The sequence below is a fragment of the Megascapheus bottae genome, chromosome 10 (genome assembly GCF_031878675.1).
Source record: "Megascapheus bottae isolate mThoBot1 chromosome 10, mThoBot2.hap1, whole genome shotgun sequence".
NCBI lineage: Eukaryota > Metazoa > Chordata > Mammalia > Rodentia > Geomyidae > Megascapheus > Megascapheus bottae.
Genome location: NC_143518.1, coordinates 42,283,262 through 42,296,659, shown reverse-complemented (window position 1 = coordinate 42,296,659; position 13,398 = coordinate 42,283,262). Strand labels below are relative to the sequence as shown.

Below are 13,398 nucleotides of genomic sequence, written 5' to 3'. Positions count from 1 at the left end.
TAACTTTTCTCCCAATCTATTCCTCAGAAGCATGCAACTTTTCCCCAACATCTGACCTGACCACACCACTGTCTACCACCCAGAAGGCGTCTGGGGCGCTCCTGTTTTTGTTTGGGTTTGGGAGGGAGATGATCTGGAGCTCTCGCTCGGTTTTCTGGGCTCTTCTCAAATCAGCAAGTCTCTGTTATCCTCCCAGTCTGCGAGGCTGAGCAACTGGGCAGGTCCTGGTCTGCCCACCTCGCGCCCACCTCCGGCTGGGCTCGGCTCTGAGAGTGGGTCTCCTCGGGGATCCAGTCGGCCTGCCTCCCCCTGGATGAGTCAGAAACAAAGACGGGGTGGGGGGGCGGGGGAGCGCACCGACTGCGGCTCCGCGATTCGCCCTTTATTCTGAACTCGCAACGTCAGCGGCCCGCGGATGGAGCGGCGGGGTGCGGGCCAGGCCGCCCACTGCGCGCCGGACCGGGCGGTGGGCGGCGGGGGCACGCTCGGGGCCCGGGCCGCGTGGGCGCCGGGATGGAGGGCGCCGAGGGGCGGGGAGCGGCCGTGCGTGAGTGTGCAAGGGCGAGGGAGTGCGCGGGAGGCCGGCCTCTAGTGTAACCAGAGCTACAAAGAGGGGGAGAGTCCGGGAGCGGGAGGGAGGGAGGGAGGGCGAGCGGCGGGCGGGAGCTGGGGAGGAGCGCGGTGGCGCCCGGCACCTCCGCCACCCTCCCGCTGGGAAGAAACCCCCCTCGGAGCGCCGAGACCCCCACGCGGGGCCGCCCCTCGGCCCTGCACCCCGCGCCCGCCGGGAATAATGAAGAAGAACAATTCTACCAAGCGGGTGAGTGCGCCCGCCCGCCCGCCGGCCCGCCCCGCCGCCGCCGCGGACTCGGTGCTCCCGCGACCCCAGCCTCGTCCGGGCTGCGCGCGCCGAGGCGCCCCGCGCGAGCCCCCAGCCCCGACCGCGCCTGCGCCCCGCCCCGGCCGCCCGCCCGGCCCGCCGGACCTCCGCCCGCCGCCCCGCACCGCGGCTCCGGGGGGCTTTGTTTACTTGCCTGCGGGGGGGGGCTTTAACTTGGCTTAGTTTGCGCCCTGCCCGCCCGCGCCCCGCTTCCCCACGCCCCGCGCTGGCCGCCGCGTGCCTCGAGCTGTGCGCGGCGCGGAGACAATGAGAAATAAAATAAAATGCCGTTAGTCGTGGCGAGGGGGGAGGGGGCCGGGGCCCGGGGAGCCCCGCGCCCCGCGCCCCCGCCCCGCGCAGGTCGGTTGTTGACCGGGAAGGGGGAGGGGGCGGCGGGTAGGAGTTCCTCGAGTCGAGGGGTCCCCGGCTCCAGCGTTGGTGCCGAGGAGGCCCGAGAGACGGGGCGAGCTCTGCGGACGCTCACCGGCCGCCGCTTGTCTCGCCCGGGCAGGGGCCCCAGGATGGAAATCACCAATCCGCACCGCCCGAGAAGGTCGGCTGGGTCCGGAAATTCTGCGGGAAAGGGATTTTCAGGGAGATTTGGAAAAACCGCTATGTGGTGCTGAAAGGAGACCAGCTCTACATCTCGGAGAAGGAGGTAGGTGCCTTTGCCTCTAACTCGATTTCCTCCCCGTCTCCACTTTTGCTCCCCATGGGGCTCTATCGCCCCAGCAGCCCCCCCCCACACCACTCCTCTGGATCTGTTCCTGAAGCAAGTTCAGGGGTCGCATTACTCTATAGCCTTTTCTTCCCCCAGAGAAAGGTCACCCTTTAGTGAGAAGACCTAAGAATTCGAAGTTGAGTTTGCATCTTCGTGGGGATTTTTTTCTTTGCAAATACCTTTGTGACAACAGTCCCCTCTCAACTCGTCCCAGAAGTTCTAAGTGCATACACCCCCCCACACACCCTACCCTGACCTCATGAGATACGGGATTTTTGTTTGTTTGCCGTTGTTGCTGAAGTCCACTGATCACCCATTCCTGTCCCCCTACACCATCCCAACCCGCGCCTCCTTTCCTGCCTGTAGCCGGGATCTAGGCAGGTCCTATCAGCTGCACAACCACCCTGAATCATTGAATCTCACGACCCAGGTCCAATCTGTGTGACCCCAGAATAGCTGAGGGCCAGCTAGCTTTTCTTGGAGCGAATGTCCAATAGTACAGTTCCCCATCGCACTCCTATCCCTGCCTGGCCAGCCTGGTTTGTATCAGAGGACAGGGAGACGGACAACGGAGCCTCGTAGTGTGTCTGTATTACTTTGCCTCTATAGTTAAACAGGAAAACTACCACTCACAATGGAACCTTGGAGCAGAATCTGAGCCCAGATCTGAGTCTGAAGAGTCTGAACCACACAGACTTTTCCCTTTTGTCCCTAACTCTTGGGACCAATAACTTGATAGACTTGAGAACTGGACTGCTCCTCTGTGTTTGCCTAGTCTGGTAGGCGGTGCCATGTTCCCTTGCCTGGGCCTTCCTCCCCTGACACTGGGTTCCTTCTCCTCAGAGCTGCCTGCAAAGTCCTCCCAGTCTTCAAACCCCTTCTGCTTTCAGAAGTAGACACAGTCAGATGGTATTTAGGTAAATAAATCCTTTTATGGTATTGAAACAGATGTACTTGCAAGTACTCATCTGTGGCTACCAATACAGATAGAGCTCGTCCACTGAAGAGACCTCTTGAGAGTGTTTCATCCTAGCGGTACTAAGCTGGGAACTTGTTCATGGAGTCTTAGGAAACCAAGTGAGAGAAGACAGGCAGATCCTACCGAAAGTTTTCTCACAATGTTCTGGCTTTCCAGTTTAAAAAAAAAAAAAAAAAAGATAAAGCAAGTGTCAGAGTGAATTCCCTGAACTTCATAATGGCGAGAAATGGTAACAAGCTGGCAGAACTTTATTCTAACAAGGGGGAGGCTAGAGGACAGTTAAATGTAGAAGAAACAAAACAATGGGTTTTCTTGTTTGTATTTGTCCAAAGCACAAAATCTGGGGGTAAAAACTGGGGTACCTGTTCATGACAGCAGGCAGATAGAACCAGGGAAAGGATGGAATGACCTCAGCCTAGAATGCTTGGTGTCCAATGAGTCAGGAGCACCTGACCAGTCCTGAGGCCAGCTGCCCCTGCTGAGAAGGGCATTGGAAAAGCGGAAACGGCATATTGCTGCTGCTCTTCTTCAGAGCCAGTATTCAGGCTACAGTGGGCTAGGCTAGAGGAGAAACTACCAGAAAATGCTAGACTTTAATGTGGCTACTTCCACAAAGCCCCAGGATCCACGGATTCAAGAGTTTTACAAAAAAAAGTCATACAGGAGCCAGGAGCATGGCTTAGTGGTAGAGTGCTTGCCTAGACATGCACAAAGACCCAAGTTCAATTCCTTGGTAGCACATACATAGAAAAAGCTAGAAATGGTGCTGTAGCTCAAGTGGTAGAACTCTAGCCTTGAGAAAGTCCAAGGACAGTGCTTAGACCCTGAATTCAAGCCCTCGAACTAACAAAAAAAAAAAAAAATCAGGGCCAGGAGTTTGGCGTAGCAGTAGAGTGCTTGCCTACAATGCACAAAGACCTGGGTTCGATTCCTTGGTACTGCATACATGGAAAAAAAGCAGGAAGTAGTGATGTGGCTCAAGTGGTAGAGCTCTAGCCTTGAGAAAGCCCAAGGACAGTGCTCAGGCCCTGAGTTCAAGCCCAGGACTCGCCAAAAAAAAATCATACTATGATATTTGTAATTTATGTGTAATATAAACCATTAGTAATTTTTTTTTTTTTTGCCAGTCCTGGGCTTGAGCTCATGGCTTGAGCACTGTCCTTGGACTTTCTCAAGGCTAGAGCTCTACCACTTGAGCCTCAGCACCACTTCCGGCTTTTTTCTATATGTGGTACCAAGGAATCGAACCTGGGTCTTCATGCATGCTAGGCAAGCACTTTAACCACTAGGCCAAACTCCCGGCCAAACCATTAGTAATTCTAACCCACTTTTCCAGTTTTCACGATTTTTTTTAACTTTTTGTCAAAATTGCCCCATCATTACATCAAGCCTTGCGCTTGCTGTTAATCTTTAAACCCATTCTCAGGAAAGGATAGCCCTTTTCACAGAGAGCAGGGCACCTTCTGATCATGGGCTAATGTGTAGGAACAGATGCTGGACCTCAGGAACACCTTGTGAGAGAGGAGGTCATGCTGGGAGCAACTCTTGGCAAGTGTAGTGGAAAATCCCTGTCTGTGGGCCATAGATAAAGGATCGGAGGGGAAAGGGGACTAATTTGGAAGGTGTAAATGAGGCTTCAAGAATTAGATAACGGGGGAAACAACACTGGAGAACAAGGCTGGTGGGTAAGGGATGTTTGTCTTTTCTGGGCACTGGAATATGCTTGCTCTCTCACCCTGCCTCCTGGCCCTGCCCTGTGACAAGCTGACTCTGCCCATATCTCTTGTTCCCAGGGCTCCTTATCAGCCTGCATCCAAGCCAGAATAGCAACGTTCTCTTCCCTGTCCCTAAGGAAAACAGAACAAGTGACTCTCTTCCCCTGGCTGCACACACACACACAACACCTTCCTCTCCATGGTCTCTGGCTTTGCTGATAGTCTCACTGCAGGGAAGGAAGGGGAGAAGGGAGGTGATGCATCATCCTGCATCCTGGCCCCATGTTTCTGGGAATTGTTGTTGAGTGCCCTTTGCAGCACCTTGTCATTTCTCCACCCATAATCCTTCAAGGCTTCTGATCACTTTCCAGCCCAAAGCCAGGCAGCTTTGGGAGGGCACTGGTGGAGCCAAGCCATGTGGGAACAAAAAGGGAAAGAGAGGGACAGACAAGCCATTCCTCTGTGATCATCTGTACTGTCTTCAGTCCTCTAGTTCCAGAAGGCAGATCAGAAGGGCAGGTAGGAATAAGACTCAGCTGGAGTAAGGAATGTAATAGAGACACTTTTCCCACCTTGAGATTATATACATGGTGTAATGTACACAATCCCTATTCTAGAGCTTGGAAAATGGTAGCTCTTTTGGAAACACCTCCAGTTGAGGAGAGTAATTATCTTCCAAGGAAGATGTGAACCTACTTTTACTTCTATCAAAATGGATGCTAGTGGTTTTAATTTTGGGTGGTGGTATGGGGGTTCTAACTAAGAGCGGGTGTTCCACAGTTTTGGCCCTTTTGATTTTTAGTTGTTTTTCAGATAGGGGCTCATGTTTTTGCCTAGGTCAGCCTGGTCTGTGATTCTCTAATTTATATCTCTGAGGAGGCTGCAATACAAGTGTGTAGACCATCATGCCAAGCTTATTGATTGAAATGGAGTGTCTTGCTAACTCTTTTGCTCTGGGCTGGCATAGAACCAAGATTCTCACTATCTCTGCCTCTTAATAGCTGTGATTATGGACACATCAGGGCCAGTTTTGCATTTTTTCTCCTAGGACCAATTCCTCATGACAATTCCTGAGTGTTCCCAACCAAGTAGAACATAAACAAGTTGCTCTATTACAATGTCTTTATAGTAGTATGCATTAGAAGAAGAGAGGGTGGGAACAAGAAAGCTACCATGTAAACCATAGACACAGGAGGCCAAAAACAGACCTTCATTCCTCAGCTGTCCCCAACACTGCTGCTGCCTTTGCCTCCTTTCTCTGGACCTTCAGAGGCCAACCCAGTCTTGCTTACTTGGGGACAACCGAGCAGCCAGCACACCAAATCCCTTTAAGGATATGAGCCCTTTAGGATTTGTCAGCTGTGTTCTTTAGAACTGGGTGGGGCTGTGGGTGAAGAAAGGCTCTGGAAATGGTGGGGTTGGCTAAGGAAAGTGAGGTAAACAGAAATCCTTGTGAGGACTCAAGAATTGAAGTCTGCCCCAGTCTTCTTCTCATTTCCTAAACTAATGAGGGGCTGGAGGAGGAGGGGGAAGGCAGCTAAGTAATTTTATTCTCCTCACCTCACTTCCAAATGTCCCCTAGGTAAAAGATGAGAAAACTATTCAAGAGGTGTTTGATCTGAGTGACTACGAGAAGTGTGAAGAACTCCGGAAATCCAAAAGCAGGAGCAAGAAAAATCACAGCAAGTTTACTCTCTCCCACTCCAAACAGCCTGGTAACACGGTAGGTGTCTCCTGCTGCTGTGCCCACTGGAGCACTGGGGGATCTGGGGGGAGGTGAGTGGGGAGAGCTCCTTCCTCTTCGGATTTGCTCTTAGCAGTTTGGCTCAGAGGTCCTGGATTGGTTTCCTGACTTTTATTATATCATTTGCAGTGTACTGTTGCCATTTCCTTCCCTCCAGGCAAGCCAGCCTTTAACCACAAAGATTGTATCTGTCTCTCCCATACCTCACACACATACTGCTGCATTTTTACATACATCTGGAGAGAAAATGACTGGTCTTGTACCCTGATAAGTTGAGAAAATCCAAGGAAACTTTCTGTCACATTCTGTATTTGCAAACATTTAAAGATCTTTAATGTCTGGCCTTTATCAAACCTCATCTAATTATCTCCAGTGCCACATTAATATCCATATTCAGTGCACGCACATGTGCCTCCCGCCTCTCTCCCCTCCCCCCCAATGCCAGTACTAGAGTACTAGGGCTTGAACTTAGAGCCTGGGTGCTTACCCTTAGCTTTCTTCACTCAAGGCTGACGCTTCACCACTTGAGCCATAGCTCCACTTCCCGTTTTTTGCTGTTTGGAGATAAGACTCTCCAAATGGTCCAGACTGGCTTTGAACCTCAGTTATTAGCCTCCCAAGTAGCTAGGATTATAGGCATGAACCATTGACACCTAGCTCCAGTACTCTTCTTAGCTCCTCTTTGGTCATTTCCCAAACCACCTTCCACTATGCTATTTAGCAGGAATGGGGACTGGGTTTCCTTGAGTTATAGATAGCTCTGGAAACAGAATCATATTCCTTCCAGGAGTTGAGTCTAAGAGAATGAGATTATAATTTCTTATTTCTTCACTGTCAAGGTGAGGCACCAACTCTAAAACCCTGGCTGAAACAAGAATCTTCCCCTCATAGGCACCCAACCTGATCTTTCTGGCTGTGAGTCCTGAAGAGAAGGAGTCATGGATCAATGCCTTCAACTCTGCTATCACAAGAGCTAAGAACCGCATCTTGGATGAGGTCAGGGGGCTTCTGGGGAGAAGGATACTGGGGCAGAGGGAGCGGGAGAGGCTATGGCTCACTAAAGGAAGATTATTGTGGAGGGCCCCATCATCTTCTTTCTCTCCCTTTTGGAAGCCTGTTCTTCTTCTCAAAATCTTTCCTGCCAATCCCTCTTCCCCTCTTCATGATGCACAGCCAGCCCTGGCTCCGCAGTAGGCACCCCGTCCTGTCCTTTGCACTTGCTTAGACACAGTTCATAAGATGGGCTCATTTCTCAGTCCAGAAACATTCAGGGTTGGGGGATTCTGGGTTGGGACAGAGTCCTGAAGAGCACCCGAGACTCACAGTGCATCTCTCCAGGTCACCGTTGAGGAGGACAGCTATCTGGCCCACCCTACTCGAGACAGAGCAAAAATCCAACACTCTCGCCGCCCTCCAACTCGGGGACACCTCATGGCTGTGGTATGTAGAACTAAGAAAGTAAACAGTAACAAGGCCATTCTGTGTCAGAGGCCCATGCAGGAGACTTCTAAGCTGGAAGTTTAGCCTAGTGGTAGAGTGCTTGCCTGGCATGCATGAAGACCTGGGTTCCATTCCTTGGTACCACATACATAGAACAAAAGCCGGAAGTGGTGCTGAGGCTCAAGTGCTAGAGTTCTAGCATTGAAAAAGTCCAAGGACAGTGCGCAGGCCCTGAGCTCAAGCCCAGGACTGGCAAAAAAAAAAAAAAAAAAGACTTCTATTATCAGCCGGATCCCTCATTTCATGTCCTTGCCTGATTCCCCTAAATCAGAAATGTTGTTTTAGCCAGACACCAGGGGCTTATGCCTATAATTCTAGCTCCTTGGGAGGCCGAGACATCTAAAGACTGAGATTTGAAGCTAGCTTGGGCAAACAAGTCCATGAGACTAGAATTTTATCTCTAATTAACCAGCAAAAAGCCAGAAGGAGAGGTGTGGCTCAAGTGGTAACGTACCAAACCTTGAGCAAAAAAGCTCAGCAAGAGTGCAAGCCCTCGTACCAACACGTGTGCACACAACACAAATGAATGTATAAGTAATGTATGTTGCCTGAGCACCTATTATAAGTTCAAATATTTCTGTTCTCAGCTTATTGTCTTTTGGGGAAAGTAAGAAAGACAAACTTCCAAAGCAATCGAAGAGATGAATACTGTCCAAAAAGTACCAGCTGTGCCAGGCACTAATGGCTCACTCCTGTAATTCTAACTATTCAGGAGACTGAGATCTGAGGATCGAGGATCAAGGCCAACCTGGACAGAAAAGTATGAGACTCATTTATTCAGTTAGCCAGCAAAAAGCCAGAAGTAGAGTTGTAGTTCAAGTGATAGAATGCTAGCATTGAGTGAAAATGCCAATTGGATTGAGAAGCCCTGAGTTCAAGCCCCAAGCTCTGCTGTATAGCAAGTCCATTGAGTACCACACGTATTTGAAGAGGTGCCAGTGAATTGCAGAAGTTTCTTGTACAGAGGCAATCAGGTACAGTTAGAATAACATAGGCCTTGACATGAGCAGAACCTGAGTTGGAACATGGCTTTGCAATCCATTCATGTCTGTAAGAGAGGACAGTGATAATGCCTGCCTTCCAGGGTTGAGTCAAGAATAAGCAAAACAGATATGTATAACTCCATATGAAATCATGAATACCCTTACAACTTCTTTAAATTACAGTATTCTGAAAATAAAAGAACAAGTGTTATTACATGATAAATAGTGTGTGTCTGAGGAGATGCAGATGGCCAGAGGCAGTTCCTGTGCTATGTAGGAGCATCTGTGGGTCAAGTCCACTGTGACATTTAGGTCCACAATCCAGAGATACAAGATGCCTCTGGAAGCTTACAGCAAAGTGGAAGACAGGAAGAAGACCGGCAAAATTACATTGTCACAGAAAAGTAAAAGAAAGCTCAAATCATTATCAAAGGCATAAGAAATGGCAAACAGCAGAAGGGCTGTCACTCCAGAAGTTGTAGGGTGTCATCCAGGGAAGGCACGTTGAAATGACTGCACTTCGCCCGTCTTTTAGGCATCATTCCTGGAATCCCTCCTAATGACAATTTATACTTTTTTTCCCCCACCCTCTTCATTCCCAGGCTTCCACCTCTACCTCAGATGGGATGCTGACCTTGGACCTGATCCAAGAGGAAGACCCTTCCCCTGAGGAGCCAGCCTCTTGTGCTGAGAGCTTTCGGGTGGACCTGGACAAGACAGTGGCCCAGCTAGCCAGCATTCGTCGGAGAGCTGACTCGGACCGAATCCAGCCTTCCTCATACAGGGCAAGCAGTCTTCCTCGACCTTGGGAAAAGCCAGACAAGGGGGCCACCTATACTCCCCAGGCTCCAAAGAAGTTGACCCCCACAGAGAAAAGCCGCTGTGCCTCCCTTGAGGAGATCCTATCTCAGCGGGACACTGGCCTGGCCCCAACCCTCCCCCTGCAGGCTGAGGAATCCCCAGCCCCCAGCCCACCCCACCCAGGGCAGCTGTCCCGGATCCAGGACCTGGTAGCAAGGAAACTGGAGAAGACTCAAGAGCTGCTGGCAGAGGTTCAGGGACTGGGAGATGGCAAGCGAAAGGCCAAGGACCCCCCACAGTCTGCGCCTGATTCTGAGTCAGAGCAGCTGCTGCTGGAGACAGAGCGACTGCTGGGGGAAGCATCATCGAACTGGAGCCAGGCAAAGAGGGTGCTGCAGGAAGTCAGGGAGCTAAGGGACCTGTACCGACAGATGGAACTGCAGACCCCTGACACCCCCCTCAGACAGACCACCCACAGTCAGTACCGGAAGAGCCTAATGTGAAGGAAGGGGTCTGGAACTCATGGAGGGTGGGGGCAGACAGACTATCTCCAAGTGTTGCAGGATGAAGCTTTTTTATTTACCTCGATCAAAAAACAAAAAAATGGAACTCATTGTTCTTGTTGATGTGTGATGCCCTCATGACCTTTCTTTCCTTACCACTGGGGTGACCACTGTAGCAAGAAGGAGCTCTCATCTAAACAAAAAGGGTAATAACGACACAGTCTGCTCATCTTACCTACACCCCTAGACCACTTAGTAGGGAGCCGACAAGTACATGCCCAGGCATCTAGGTTTAGAGAGATCTGGGGAACAAGAGGTTTTTCTCGTATGTCCCATTCCAGGCTTTTGGTTTGAGGGTGAAAATTTCAACTATGCAACTCTAGTTCTAGGGATGTGGAGGACAGGGCCACCTGCCCATGCCATAGGAGAAGTACAATTTACTCTGAGCTCTGAGGAGCATATGTGGAATTAAACTCTCCCCACCCACTAACCCTGGCTTCTCACTCGGAACAGTCTGACATCAAGCTGCCTGGAGCTATCATTCAGGCAAACTATTGGCTAGTATACATAAGACTCTGGATTCAATCCCCGGGACGGAAAAAAAAAAACCAAAACTGAGCCATTTGGACTTTTTTTTTTTTTTTTTTTTTTTTTTGTGGGTCATGGAGCTTGAACTTGGCCTGGGGACTGTCCCTGAGCTCTTCAGCTCAAGGCTACTGCCCTACCCCTGGACCTGGGTGTTGTCCCTGAGTTCTTCAGCTCAAGGATACCACCCTACCCTTGAACCAAGCCCCACTTCCCATTTTCTAGAGGTTAATAGTTTCAGGTCCTTTTGTGCCCAGGCTGGTTTTGAACCTTGATCCTCAGATCTCAGCCTCCCAAGTAGCTAGGATAATAGGCATGAGCCACCACACATGGCATTTGGACCTTCTTATTTGAGGTATTTCCTCCTTTCATCCATGCCCTTCCCAGCATAGCTTCAGTGGCACAAACTGGGATAGATGGGACTAATTTGGTCACTTGACTTGGGGGGTAGGGGTGACTAGCATGGAAACTGGAGACAGCTGACTCCATGGAAGAATTGAACTAAGAATGAAACTGACTGGTGATGCAGTTTCTGTAGGATGGAGGGGAAAACCAAACCTATCTCCCAGTTCCTGTTTCGATTAAGAGAGGGTTTCCTGTAGCCTCTCCCCCTCCTTCCTTAAACCTCTCCTAACACTGTTCAGCCCAGCCTTAGAAAAACAGCTGTGCCCACACACCCAGCCACCGGCGATAGTGCTGCCCGGCTCCCTTGTAGCACATTGTGCTGCTTTTCTTTGAAGTTTCTAAAGTCAGGTTTAGTTGCAGTGATAAAGGTCCAGAGTCCAGAGAAGAGAAGGCCATGTGGGAATTTTTTTTTTTTTAAAGGAAGGGACATCATGCCTCCTGAATCAGGTATCTGACTGCCGCACTCCCAGTGGCCAAGACCAAGAGCTTCCGTGGGGACAAGAGCGGGAGGGGGTGGGGAATAGAATTGCTTGTAGATCCTGGCCATGAGGGTCCTAGGAAAAGGGCAAGGTGAGACAGAAGACAACCCTTTGGGGGAAAGTCTTCCCATTCCTCTCTTCTGATGTACTCCCACAGCCATAGGCAACATGGAATATCCACATTTAACTGTCTCAAGCCCCCGCATTCAATGTCATGCTTATTTACTTGAGCCAAGGAACCAGCACAAAAATGCCACCTCATTTGTCACTCAGGTTCTCCTGGAGGCTGAGTTGAAGGAACCAGGGCTTCAGTCATTCAGATAAGCTCCAGACTCCAAGCCTGAGCATCAGAGCCACTCATTGTCACAAATTCTGGAAGTCTGAGTTGAAATACTTTCTATAAATCTCTTTGGATTCATTTTTTTCACCAGTGTTTTCCCTTTCTTTTTCTTCCTTCTACATAATGAAAAAAAAGACAAAAGCAAAATGGCATATGTGTCCCAATGTGCCCATCATCTGTGGACCAAGGAGAGCCAAAAATGAGGGAGACACTGGGGAGAGTGACAGTGACAGGAAGCAGAAGAAAGATCAGAAATCGAACAACCCCCCCCACACACACACACCGCCCACCCCCCACTCGCTGCCTCAGGGACTAAGAAAAACTGTTCACTAATTCCTGGGATCTTCACATACCAAAACCAACAGCTTTTAGTTGTCCAGCAATTGCCTCAACACTAAGCCATAATGTGATGAAATGAGCCCAGCTTGGAAACAAGGTCTGGACTCAAGTTCTGACTCTGCCACTTTATGGTTATGAGGCCCTGGGTAATTGTACTCTTTCTGAGTGTCAGTTTTCTTGTGTGCAAACTGCAGTTGCTGTTGAATAGGCAAAGCAACATATGGAAAATGCCTGTCAATAAATGGCTGCTGGGGCTGCTATTATTAGTTCAACTCAGTAAGCAACCAACAGCCAGCTCGGGCAGCCAGAGCACAAAAGGTTATTTTATTAACAAAGGGTTAATTGTGGTCACTGTCCTAGTCCACACACTTGATCACACCACAGGCTGTGCCCACAGCTCTAGTAAAAGGAGAGTGTGCCACGCATCAGGCTAAGGACAAGAGCAGTGTGTGTGAGAGAGACAAAGACAGAGAGATAGAGACATAATTTCTGGTTTTCAAAAATTTCAGAGCTGAACTCAAAGCCAGGCTTGCCACGAGAAAAGCAACTTCAGGTGTATGGTTGTGGTGGAAACTAGGAAAATTTCTGTTAGTGAAAGTGCATGCCTTCAGATGCTAGGGACAGGATGGTACTTTGGAACTTTTGTTTCCCTCCCTCCATCATTCCAATCTCTTCCTGCAAAACTGCCCTTCCTTCACCCTTCCTTTCTCCCAGTCACTGTTTTGTGGTAAATGGATGATGGGTTGGGTAGGAAAAAGAAGAGCTCTGAGCCCACACAGGGGAACTTTCTCCCTATTCAGCTAGAGAGACAGTTTTCGGGATGTTTATATCCTACCTTCCTTCCTCCTTCCCTCCCAGCAACTTTTGCTATATACTTTTCTTACACAAACTGGAAAAGAGACATTCCTTTGGGAGAGCCTAGTATGGGGAGGGAGAAACCCACAACAGAGTTGAGGAGGGTGAGGGGTAGATGTAGATAAAAAACCAGATGCTTCATTCATATTTCAATGACATTTTCCTCAGCTTTTTTTCCCTCTTCCTCCGCCATTATACTGTTGGGAAGGGGTTGGAAGAGCTGATAAAAAAAAGTACAGTCTTGATCTCCCTCCATTACAAAGAATGTTTGAAGTGCTGGCCTGGAAAGCTGATGAGCTTATTTGCATGCAATTTTCATAGCATAGCTGTAGGTTGTCTAGGGTGAAGAAGCTGGAGAAACAAAACAAGAAAATACAGGAAGAAAGTTTAAAAAAAAAAATAAGGCACAGCTTTACCTAATCCCTGTTCCAGCTCTGAAAAACCAACCAACCCTGCGCCTAGAGCTGGGTCTTCCAGGAAACAGCCCTTGCCTTCTTCCCCAACCATTCTCCCAGTTCTTGCCAACAGGAAATTTCCTCTTCCTTCATCCATTAAATCTCTCTGGCAAG

At 49.7% G+C, this 13,398-nt stretch overlaps 1 protein-coding gene across 1 annotated transcript; it reads left to right on the top strand.

Moving 5' to 3' along the window:
• Positions 1-445: 445 nt before the first annotated feature.
• Plekho1 (pleckstrin homology domain containing O1) lies at positions 446-9,949 on the top strand. The gene is made up of 6 exons (XM_090341108.1): positions 446-820; positions 1,392-1,538; positions 5,878-6,018; positions 6,931-7,035; positions 7,378-7,479; positions 9,125-9,949. Exons 1-6 carry the CDS (start codon positions 794-796, stop codon positions 9,824-9,826), a joined length of 1,224 nt encoding a protein of 407 aa, XP_090197234.1. The 5' UTR covers positions 446-793; the 3' UTR covers positions 9,827-9,949.
• The last annotated feature ends 3,449 nt before the right edge of the window (positions 9,950-13,398 follow it).